At 41.7% G+C, this 12,326-nt stretch overlaps 1 protein-coding gene across 1 annotated transcript; it reads right to left on the bottom strand.

Moving 5' to 3' along the window:
• Positions 1–46: 46 nt before the first annotated feature.
• On the bottom strand, positions 47–4,301 carry tril (TLR4 interactor with leucine-rich repeats). The gene has a single exon (XM_079367671.1). The coding sequence runs from the start codon at positions 3,975–3,977 to the stop codon at positions 1,539–1,541; it is 2,439 nt and encodes an 812-aa protein (XP_079223797.1). The 5' UTR covers positions 3,978–4,301; the 3' UTR covers positions 47–1,538.
• Between the last annotated feature and the right edge of the window lie 8,025 nt (positions 4,302–12,326).

Below are 12,326 nucleotides of genomic sequence, written 5' to 3'. Positions count from 1 at the left end.
TAATTACACGTTTGATTTGGCTAATTGGATTTACAATCAATACAGAAAAGATTGCAGTTAGAATACTTAATGTAACTTAAAAATCATAACATGTTGGGGTTTTTTTAAGACTGCTCCCTTCTGATTTTTTGTTGTGTTATGAAAACATTTCATGTGCATGCACGTATGCATGTGTTTATGATTTTGACCAAGTGTGGGAGAGACGCTCCATCCTGTCTACTTAAACAAGGGGGCTGCTTAACTGTTGCCAGACCTCATCATGACACGCAGGCAGAAGAATTGATGCACATTCATACTCTCCAACTTTTCTAACAAACTTGTTTTTGTCGCCAGCCTCTCATGCTGCTGAGGCCTCACTTTAATGCACTGAGTATCAGCTGAAGAGGAAGAAAAAAAAACATTGATTGCTCCATATTTTAACCATGAAATATCTATGATGGTATTACAGGGCAGCAGGACTTTACTGGCCTACTCTGCCAAGTCATAAAATAAATAAATCATTAAAGAAAAACCCAACCTGAAGCTCAAGTGGTTAATGCAAGTAATCATTGTGAATGTATTCCTGTTATAATTTTTTAAGAAATTATCCACAACAGAAAAATGTATTAATTCCCATTATCTCTGGAAAAAAGTATCCCCCTATAACAAAATAATGGCTAACATAAAAGGTATTCTGGAGCCAAAGAGAGCTTACTGCTTAAGGCCAGCTGTGGATCAGTGGTGAAGTTCATTATCTCTCAGAACAGGGGTTCAATGTGTCCGAGGGCAAGACATTGCTCCTGCTACTTAGTCGGTGGTGTATGAATGTATACTATTGGACACTAAACATAGCAACCTTTGCGATCTAGCTGTGTTGCAAAAAGCGCTTTGAGAAGTCAGAAGACTAGAAAACAACTGTACAAGCTCAAGTCCATTTACTATTAAGCATGTATGACAGCGTATATGATCCATAAACACTCAAATGGCAGATTAGTCACATTGTTGGGGATTTTACTTCATCATGTAATGCAACATTTTATGAAAAGTAAAAAAAGACTTATAGATGTGACACAAAAGAAGTGGGGTTTTTTCTGCCAACCAGCAGCCATCATTACAAACTGTACAAAATAAAAAAAATCAGACAATGTGTTGTCCGTGAACTCAAAATTAGCACCATAGTTGAAATCAGTGATGAATCTTTCATACACACATACTTGCATTCAAAAACAAATGACACGTTCAGAGACATTTGCAGGTGCAAGGAAATGAAAGAGGAAAGGCACAAAGAAGCAAAAGGAAGTCAGAGGGATTGGACTTCCTCTGGTGTCTGAAAAGGCACTGATGAGCTCAGCTGTTTTTGTCACATAAAAAGGTCTTTAGTGGTCACAAAAGAACCAAAACACATCATGGTGGGTTTGTGTATTGGGATTGTCCACAGCCACAAATACACATTTTGTAATATAACTATACATGTTACATGTTATGTAGACATGATTCTATCTATAAACTATCAATATCTTCCTGGTATATAATGTTAACATGTTGTGATTTTATTGGCTTTAATCAGAGAATCTCTGCATGTCACTGTCTCTGCGAATGCTGCTGTTGTCAAGAAAACGGTCACAAGGGAACTCGATGAGGTCCCCTTCCTCTAGGGGTGCTAGTCGTGCAGGTCGACTGCTCTGATAGCTGGTGAAGTCAGCGGACAGTGAAGCGGTGGTCATGGCGGGACGGAATGGTCGCCTGGTGGAGTACATGTGCCTCACATGCACGGCTGACTTCCTTCTCTGCAGCCTCCTCTTCAGGCCCCGCCCGAGCCAGACCCCGCCAATGACAAGCAGTAGCACGGCGTTCCCAGCCAGTGTGGCCACCGTTACCAGCTGGAGGTCGGAGGTCAGAACACCCTCGTCAGGAAGAGTGACCAGGCCTGTACAGTGGTCACGAGGTGCAACCTGACAAACGGACCCACCCACCACACCTTCAACACACACCATGTAAGTCACGGCTGAGCTCAGTTCACGGAGGGTCACAGAGCGAGCCGTGCCACGAGTGTAAACATAGCGGGGGAAACGGTCTGAAGTGCCAAACCGGTCGAATAGAATCCGATAGTGGACTTCTTCCAAGCCAAGCCCAAGTCCTGGCGTGTAGCGATGATGATCCCTTGTGGTCCAGTAGACGGTGACTGTACTGGACGTCACCTCATCCACTGAAACATTTGTGATGAAATGGCGGTTGAAAATACATGGATCAGTGATTACAGGTAGTGCGTCCTTATAGTCTGACCTCAGAAGATCAAACTTTTCTCTGGACTGGACTGTGGTGAATGCTGTGTTCTGATCAGTGCTGTTCCTGTCTTGGACTTCAGTAGGACTTGGTGTTGAAGTTACAGGTGGATCAGTTCTCGTAACTACATTTGACCTTTGTCTTCCCTTTGCACGTTTCCCAGCAGCCTCTTTCTTTGGTTTCTTTCTCTCCTGTAAAGATGTGGATGCCGCAACCTCTAGACCCCCTTGGTCTCCCTGGATTCCTGTCTCCTCCTGACCTTGTTGTAGCGTTTTGGCTTCCTCGTTCCTCATAATTGAATCATCTCTATTTCCACGTCTAAAATGTACACCTTCTGTCTCTACTACCTGGCGTCCTTCATCCCTCTCTTGCTTGATGATCATTCCTTTCACATCAGTCTTCAACATCACCCCCCCTCCTCTGCTCTCCTCTGGCCCAGCTTGGCTCTTACACAAGTGGGTCCAGTTCCCGAGGGGCTGCAGCTGGGAGCTGTTCACATAGTCCAGATATTTCCCCCTCAGAGTTGGTGGGTAATGACACTGCACAAAAACAGTCAACAATTTGCCCTGGGAGTGCGCAGCAGTCATCCATCTTTTCAGCTCCTCGAGGCGACAGTCGCACGTCCAGTTGTTGCCATGGAGATCAAGGTCGTAAAGCACGTTGTTAAGGGAAAACATATCCCCTGACAGGCTCGTAAGCATGTTGTTTTTCAGCTTCAGCACCCTCAAACGTGTAAGCTGAGAAAAGGCTAAAGAGTCCACGTTGGAAATACGGTTGCGACTAAAGTCCAGCTCCTCGACACGCTCTAAAGTGTTAAGCAGACCGGCTGGGATTTCCTCTAGCTCGTTGCCGTCAATGAGAAGCTCTCTGAGGCTCGTCAGCCCCTTCAGAGCTCCACTGTCCAGACGAGAGATTTTGTTGTTACTGAGGGACAACTTGGAAAGCTTGTTCAGGTTTTGAAAGACATGGTTTCCTACGTATTGAATTTCATTGTCAGACAGCAGCAACGTTTTCAAAGCTTTGAGTTGGGAAAACGTGAGAGCATTGCGCACAGATGTCTGCTTGTTGTGTGCCAGGTTTAGAAAGCGCAGGTTAGTGAGTTTACAGAAAGCGTTTCTGTGAATGTGCTGCAGTTTGTTGAATTCCAGATGGAGATAGTGTAGACCGGGCAAACTTTTAAAAACAGAGTCCTGTAGAACTTCTATCGAGTTGCCATCAAGACGCAATTTAACGAGATTGCCCAGGTTGGCAAAGAGCTCCGCTGTGATTTGGTTGATGTCATTATTATTACCATAGAGAATAGTTAATTTCTTGAGGGGCTGTAACGTCCCCGTGGGCATATTTGATAAAAGATTATGTCCCAAGTAGAGCTCTTCCAACTTGGAGAGCTTCTCGAACGCCTTTGGGTGTATGGTTTTTAGTTGATTGAACTGTAAATTCAGCCTCACCAGGTTACTGTACCGTGTGAAGTCAAAGGCAGATATGTTGCCAATGAAGTTGCCCCCCAGGCTGAAGATTAGCAACTCCTCGGACGTCCGCGCGCCAGCTTTTGGCACAGCGCGCAAGCCGCGGTTGGTGCACATGAGGTGCTGCGGGTGCTGACAGTCGCAACGGTCGGGACAAAAGCTTGGGGCCGGTGAAGAAGAGATAAAGCCATTTATCGACAGCAGAAAAATGCAAATCCCCGCCAGGAAATTGCCGGTATCCATCCCCATGGTGCGCCTGGCACAGCCAGGGACCGACGCCGCATTCGTTTTGTGTATTTCAAGTGAAGTCGCCCCTCTCCTCTCTTACACTGCAGATCCACACGTCCATATTCCACTTGTTGTTCTGAGAAGCGGAGAGACACATCAAGCACACAGCTCCATCACTTACCATCATCTAACGCGCAAATTAATTTGTGCAGTGCGTTTTGGTACTGGCCCAGTTAAGCCTCTTTCCCCCCAAGTGGTCATCTGCAGCGAATTACAGAGTTCCGCAAAAAGAGAAAACAGAGTTCAGGCGCGCGCACACACACACACACACACACACACACACACACACACACACACACACATTAAAACACACCCGAGTAGTCCCTCCCCCGCAACTCTGCGACCCTGCCAAAAACAGATGTGCACCGGTCTTGACGCACGAGATCCAGAGCCTTGCGCGTGCACGCAGCTAATCACATACACACTTTACAGCGAGAAAGGTTGAAAAAGCCTTTGACCGAGTTTCCTGCGCGCCCCCGCAGCCACCGGGGGTCTGAGATCTGGATTAGATCCCTGGTATGGACAAAACAGTCAGGAAGATTTCCTTCCCACGGAATCCTAAGAGAGCTCCGAAGTCTTGGATTTCCTCGTAGCGATGAACAGGCAGAGCAAGCCAGAAACTGATTGAATAAAATGCTGTGATTCTTATCTCATTGGTTAGCTAAAATGGTTATTCATAAAACAGCTGTGGCACAGTGAACATCCATGTGATGCATTCTGCAAATCAGAGGACGTGAGCATTGCTTACACAAAGTGATCATAAACTACAATCATCATATGAGCAGCCTGTGCAGAACACTATTTTCATGCAGCTCAACTATAATTTACAATTCTCTCATTAACGCGCCTTGCCAGGGCCATAAGGAGCACAGATGGTAGACATTTGCAGATTAGGAGTTTCATTCGTGAAGTGTGTGACGGGGTCTGACGAGGAGAGGTGCCAAATCTGAGGGAAAGATCTCGAACTTGAAAGTGGGGAATTAAATGAAGGTTGAGAACAGCGTGAGAAGTTTTTTTGTGCATAGAGAGTGGGGAACATGTTTACAGAGTTCATGAAGGTTTATGTCGCAGTCCAGTCTGTACAGCAGGAAATGTACTGCCAAGATATCTGAGCATTTATGGAAGCCTGCATGAGGTAGACAGCTTACCCATTGACATGCACACAACCTTATGTTAGATCAGTGGTTCCAACTGTTTCTTCCGTGTAAGCCACATTAGATGAGCTCAAGCTTTTAATGATTACACATGTTATATTAAAGATGCTTAAATAAGTCAGTGCTCTAAATGTTAACCTATTTACTTGTTCATTTTTTTCTTAATTGAGTCATCAATGTTCTCTTTCTTCATGTGCACTCGGCTTGAAGGAGCTACACCCAACACATTTCATCCACATTTACTTTATACAAGTATGCTATGTTAAAGTAACAAACATATTACTTTTCGATAAGTGTTCAACTACTTATTCAATAGCTTTCACAATTCGCTGGCTTATGATTTTGTGCCATAGAAAACTGAATGGATACTCTTGCTTGTAGGCTAATTGAAATGTGTTACTTGGAACTTTTATTATTTTCTCTGTTTAATTGCATGCTATTTTGTCCCTTTTGGCTCACTGTGGATAAGCCTCCACTGTGTCTCCTAATAGTCACTGCAATAGAACAGAACAACATTGCTATCTCATTTGTGCCACATTTCACTTTAAAAAAAGACTCAAAGTCAATTCAGTTGACGAGTCATAATAACAATTTCAACCTTGTGACATCAAACATTTCACTTTTTTACTGTTCCTTTGAGCCGTAGCCTAGTCATGAAGTTTTTGATGCATAAAGCGTTTCTTTTACTGTAGTTACTGTTGGTTAAGGTTGTAACTTCGATCTACCAGAAGGTCCTTACTTTAGTGTTAAAAAAGCATCAAGTAAAGTAAGCTACTAAGTTAGCTACTATCAGTTTAAGACAATAGAAACATTAAAACAAATCCTTCAGAGTTTTTCACATTATGGGATTTCAAAGGGTGATTAATTGCAATTAAAAAAAAAAGTTAAGCTAATTGAAAATGTGTATTAATTAGTTCTCAACTTTTTAATTGTTTTATTCTGTTGGCTACCACTCTTACCCTGCTTGTGTTTTCTGTTTTTAGCTAGCGTTGGCTAACTGTTTCAACTTTCAACCCTTTGCTTTTATGTTAAATTCTTAACAGCTTAACAATTTAAACTTATCCATTTTAATACCAAAGTAATTTAGCTTCTCATCCTCTATCTTAAACTACTTTGAGTTATCTTAAACTGTCATGACTAGGTTTTTAAAATTGTTTATGTTAGCTACTTTTAGCTTTTTCAGGTAGCCTATTTGACCGTTACTCTCGATTGCAACACTTGATGGGAAAGTCAGAAAAATATTTTTTAACAAAGAGAAGAATAAGCAGTGATTACTCACTCAAGTAAACACTCACACAGACACATTCAGATACATTTCTTCTCGAAAAGCAACAGAAGCAGAGGTTTTCTGTGCAGAGCTTTAGCTGTAGTGTCTTTCAGCACAATGCAGAGGCTCCAAACTCTCTATGATTCAGTCTTATTCATATCTGTTGGAAGACTTTATAGGCAGACATTAAGTGTATATGACTAAGGGTCTGTGTATGAGTGGCAGAGAGAAATACAACCCTTGGGGAAGCCCCCTCTCTCTGGGAGGTCATTTCCTGTCTGGGAAGAAATCTCTCCATAGCATTTTTGCTTCTCTGGTTGCTCATCTGAACCCCCCTCTTTCTAACCTCACTTTTCGTATCTCTAAGGAACACACACATTGACAAAACAATCAACATAGCTTTACACACTGGGGTCAATCCAGTTTTATATTACCATTAGCTGGTAGCTGTTCAAGTTGAGGGTGAATCAGAAAAAAATATGTCATCAGCGAAGATGGACATTTAATGAAGCTGTGTTTCTGGCTGTATAAGGGTGAACGATTTGTTATATAGATCTATAAAGACATCTGAAAAAAATTAGAGCATGAGATCAGGGGAGGATAGAAGTGAGCAATGTTAAAATGAAGCAGACAGACTGTTGTGGGGGAAAAGTGTGCTGGAGTTGACCCAGATTTACAAAGAAACTGGCACAAAAGGCAGCATCAAGGACTCTGCGACTGTGCCTGCACACAATGAGGGCAGCAAACTTGTTTTGCCAGCACATCCTTTCATCACCTTTCCCCTCCCAGTGGGCCTCTCACTGTCCAATCAACCGGCCATTTGACATTTCAGTCTGCACAGAGACACAGAGTATGTATGTGAGAGAGTAACCTAAATCCATCAAGAAAAAGGCTTTTACGGCAGTCTGCACCTGAGCCTCCTCTTTCATGGGACTGCCGAAGTTTGAGTATGTGTTGCTGCATAAAATAAAGAATATCCAGGTCAGTGCAGGGTGAATGTGTGTATGCATGTAAATGAGATGCTGCTGCAGCGTAAGTAGGTCGTCTAGAGGTGTTAAATTTCTCCTGCACAGTCTTCAGGTGTTAATATGGTTTAGGGTGTTAGACGGCAAGGAAGAGTGTTTATCTGTGGAGGCAATTTTGCACAAGCGATGGTAAGCCTCATTATACAAGTTTTACATTTGGTCATTTGTATCCTGAGGTGAAATGTATGCTAAATGTATGTGTAACCAATATTTTACAATATCTGGCTCATTGTATTGATTCTTATAAATATACTGTATTTTGGGCAAATGTCTGTAATGTCAAAAGAAAATGTATTTTCTCCCACACAGCCTCTTGTCATGAAAAGAAAAGTGCAGATGTTAGTAATATCCTAAACTACCACAAATATTTAAGACTACCTATTTACTGAACAGTACACTACATTTAATGGGTTGGATTTTGACCATTTCATCCACTGCAAAGTGCTCCTAAAAGTGCCCTAAAGGAAACAAAAAGGCAATGTCCATGTGTCCATGACATGACGGCTACTTTCTGCAGTAAGTCCATAATGCATTGAGCCACATTGCAAATGTCACACAGAAGTGACATTTCCGGTTGCTTAGCTTAATACCTGGAAGTGATGACACAATAAGATGATGAAATTGTCAACAAAAACAGTCTTAACAAGCTGCTCCATTTTCAGAGTCCATGGCTTCAGGAGGGATGATGAGCTAGGGAGCTATTTTGGACAGAACCCACGACCCTGAAACTGACAACTAATGGTATGTATTAAGCAAGTTATTTACACATGTGCTTTTCTGTGGCATGTGACAATGGCATCAGTGGAAAAGGCCTCTTTATCAAATGGCCTTAATGTTTAACAGACCTCCTTTCAAGGACATTTTACTCATTTCAGAAATGTACAACTGTATCGTGGACCTTAAGTGGAATCTGACTCATTCAACTTCAATTTTTTTGGTAGACAACAGCCCGGTGGTGCATTGCAGTTCATGGTAACATGATTTAATTAAAACAATTAGAGCCATATGATGTTGAGATGCTGCTTGTATCAGTTTACCGACTAAATATTGTGAAACATGGCTGTTATAAAGAAGAGCTTATCAGAAGCATGTTAACTTAGCAGTAGCTTAGCATTAAGAGCTCACCAGATGCAGACAAATTGGGATTTTGCACTGGTAAAAATAGTAAACTTATAGACCTATGAAATAACATTGCACATAGTTGTGATATAATTGAAGTGATTATTTGTCTTGTTTATTAGACATGTAGACATAAGAATGCGTATAATATATACCCCCATGCACCTCATACAAAGGCCCAACCATACAAGGAGTTGTGCTGGTGGAAACATGTGTGCTGTATTGTATGTAGTGATCATAAAGTCTCTGTTTTCCCCTGTGGACATAACATACATCAGAAAGAAAATCTGCAAGGGACACATCCTGGTAAAATAACCCTGCATGAAACTGGCGGATTATCACAGTAATCCATGAAGGATGCGCCACAACGAAGATGATCAGCAAGCTTTGATCCTCCAACAGAGCTGTAATCAATAGGAAATGAGTCAAACTAATAACAGATTGCGTTGGTGTGTGGCAATCTTGTAAAGTGTGTGAGGGTGTATATATGCATTTGTGTGTCTGTTTGAACTTGTTTTACAACTTTATTTGTTCTTAATTGCTTAAGTAACAAATGTGCAGAGACAAAGAAAAGAGAGTAAAGGAAAAGGAAGGGGAAAAGGCAATGAGGAGGTTGGATCGTGTGTGTGTGTGAGTGTGTGAGTGAGTGTGTGTCTTTGTATGTGTGTAAGGAGAGTTTACATGAGCAACAGCTGCTGGGATCATTAAGTGCTTTAGCTAAGTCTGGGAATAACAGATCTAGTCCGAGTTCATGTGTATTAACCGTGTGTATGTGTGTGTGTATGTGTGCACTAGTATGTTTGTGAGTGCATGAGTGAGTGTGTTTATGCACTTAGAGATGGTGAAAGACTGTCCACTCTGTGAAATGTGCAGCGCCACTGAGTGTGGCTGATAGCAGAGATTTAATATGTTCAGTTTTGCTGTTTTTCAAACAGAAAATGTAGCTATAATTTTAGGCACTAAAACAATATAAACTATAGAACAAAAGTGGAAGGGACACCTGGGACACATGCTTGTGGCCCTACACGTATAACTGCTCAATTGCTCAACTCCCCCAGGTGGTTTCAATCCAGGAAAGGAGAAAAAGGAGGGAAGGAGGGACAAACCAAGGGGAGACAAAGAGAAACTTTTCTTTGAATATTCCCATCAAAATCAGAGCAGCAGAGCACACAAACAGCGCCCTGGACCAAACGGCTGATTGCAATAAAACGAGCATGTCATGCAATGTGGGAAATGAGTTTGTCTTTGCATTCCTTTCTGCTTTGGGAGAGCTCCAACCTCTCTGCTCCTGCATGACCTCCCGGGGTCATGTTTTGTCGTTGCGACCAATATGCTGAAAAAGTCTGGGTGGTGGTGGGGCTGGAGGGGGGGAAGATGGAACTGTTAGGGTTTCAGTCGACCCTATGAGAGTTCAGAATGGAAGGAAAAGAACAGGGAAAAGAGGAAGGGAAGGGAGGTACTTGACATCTGGAAAAAATTAGAGAGCATGCTTTTGCCCTGTTGAAAGGGTGGAGTGAGTGGAGGGGGCGATAAGGGGAAGGAATAAGGAGAGTATAGTGCAAGAGATAGAGTGCGTGTGTATTGCGAAGACAATGCTTTGATGCAGAAACTCTGATAGAAACTGTTGGCATGCACATGAATAACCTTAATCACATAATGATACAAAGAGAACATAATGCCTCAACATCTAAAGAATCCTGAGCCGCACAGAAGATAACACTCACACTCAAGGACTTGGAAGTCTGTACACAGCTGCACAAAAACATCTGCATGCACACACACAATCATCCTCATGTTACACTCAGACTTACACAATGCAAAGCGAGTAAAACAAGAGCAGAGACAGAGAGAGGGCTTTATGACTCACAAAACAAAGTCGCCAGTCAGTAATTTGGAAAGCTGAGACATCTGATCTGCAGCTGTCGAGTTGGAGTCCCCACACACTACTTTTGTGCAACATCGCCCTCTGCAGTTGAGGAAATTTATAGCAAAAGAAGGCACCAGTTTTTTTCAGAGGCCAGATGACTGAAAAATCCACGTTGGCAAGTAGTGTGGGGCTATAATAGTTCAATGAAAATTTGTTTTCATATGAATGCCTCACTACAATGTAATATAATCTACGTGTTAAGGTTCTTGAGACATCGATAGTCTTACCCAATCATGGTGCCCCTACGTTTAAAGGAATGTTTTAACATTTTGTCATAACACCTTTGCTTTCTTGTGAAGAGTGAGATAAGGAAGGACACTCTAATGTATACCACTATTAAGGTCAGCACTTTTTGTTTCTAAGGCTCTTTAACTGTTTACAGGTCTATTTTAATCAGCACGTCTTTCTCTCCTTCACAGGTTATGTACATTATAAGTTTAAGTCTAATGCTAATGCTAACTGCACAGGTTAAACCTGTAATTATGTTTACTCTTAGTCACATAGGGGCTGCTAAATCTTGTTGGGGGATTATTGTATACAGAGGGGAGGGGGGACAGCGGGTGTGTATTGTAACTAATGTCTTGTGTCCTGCCTGTCTGTATACTGCTACTGGATGCCTTGAATTTCCCTCGGGATCAATAAAGTATCTATCTATCGATCTATATATCTATCTATCTATCTATCTAACTATCTATCTATCTATTAGCTTAGCATAAATATTGCCGAGACTGATATGTTAAACAAGTTAAAAAAAAACACAACACTGGTATTTCTAAAAGCTCATTAAGAGCACACATTTGGTTTGGTCAACCAATGTAATGCACTCAAAACATACAATTGTGAGGACACAATAAATAATTTGTTTGAACCCTTCATATACCAGAGGGTTTGGTCATGTGACATTATGAAGTTGTTGGAAGTTTGCATTTTGCAACACAACACATGTTGCAACACAACACATGAATGCCCAATTAAGAAAACCTCTGCTGGCTATGGAGCTTATATTAACGTTGTGCTTTAATAATGCATTTTACACGATTTGACGATATCACAATTATGATAAATCCAATGAGTTGCACATTATTAACAAGAATAAACCCAACACACACAGAGGGAGGGAAACTAGGGGTCAGTAAGGCCCTATAGCCCTCTTGTTGGTTAATTTGCCTCAGGAGCAAAGGTCATGTTCAGCTGTGGAACAGAGATGCTGTCAGTGTCAGCTCAAATGCTCTTACACTTTTAAAAATAGATGTCCTCAAGTTGAAGGGAACTTTTACTTTCTGCTCTACAATTTTGGTGGAAAAAATGCAATTCGCATGAATAGCTGAGAAAATGACAGATTTATTTTATGCTGTGAAAAACATCATTCAGACTTTTCCTGCAAACTCGTGTTCTTTGTTTAACAGGAATCCACATAGGCTCAATGACAAACTGCTGTTTGCTTACAGCAAGCAGTATGTGTTCAATGTGCAGTAACTGTATGTAACCTATAGATGACACTATTATACACAATCTGCTCAGTGCTCACACAGTATGTGCACTTCTGTGTAACAAATCATTATAGCAATCTAAATACTCTGGAATGCAACAACTGAATGATAAATGTTATTATCAGCTGATGATCTTATTGATGACGGTCTCTCCGTCATTTTTTCTTTTGTCCTCAATGATGCTTGAAGAGATTGTTTTAAAGTCATCACCTGTGTATGTTTGCTGGTTTTCTCCTCCACTGTAACCGGGCGGGGTTTGTCAGGTATGTCAGGGTGTGTTTTCTTGTACAATTGTGCACTGCTTTAGGGAATCCACCTGGCGCCTGGC

Source organism: Symphodus melops (genome assembly GCF_947650265.1).
Source record: "Symphodus melops genome assembly, chromosome: 18".
Taxonomy (NCBI): Eukaryota; Metazoa; Chordata; class Actinopteri; order Labriformes; family Labridae; genus Symphodus; species Symphodus melops.
This window is presented reverse-complemented; position numbering and strand designations above follow the sequence as displayed.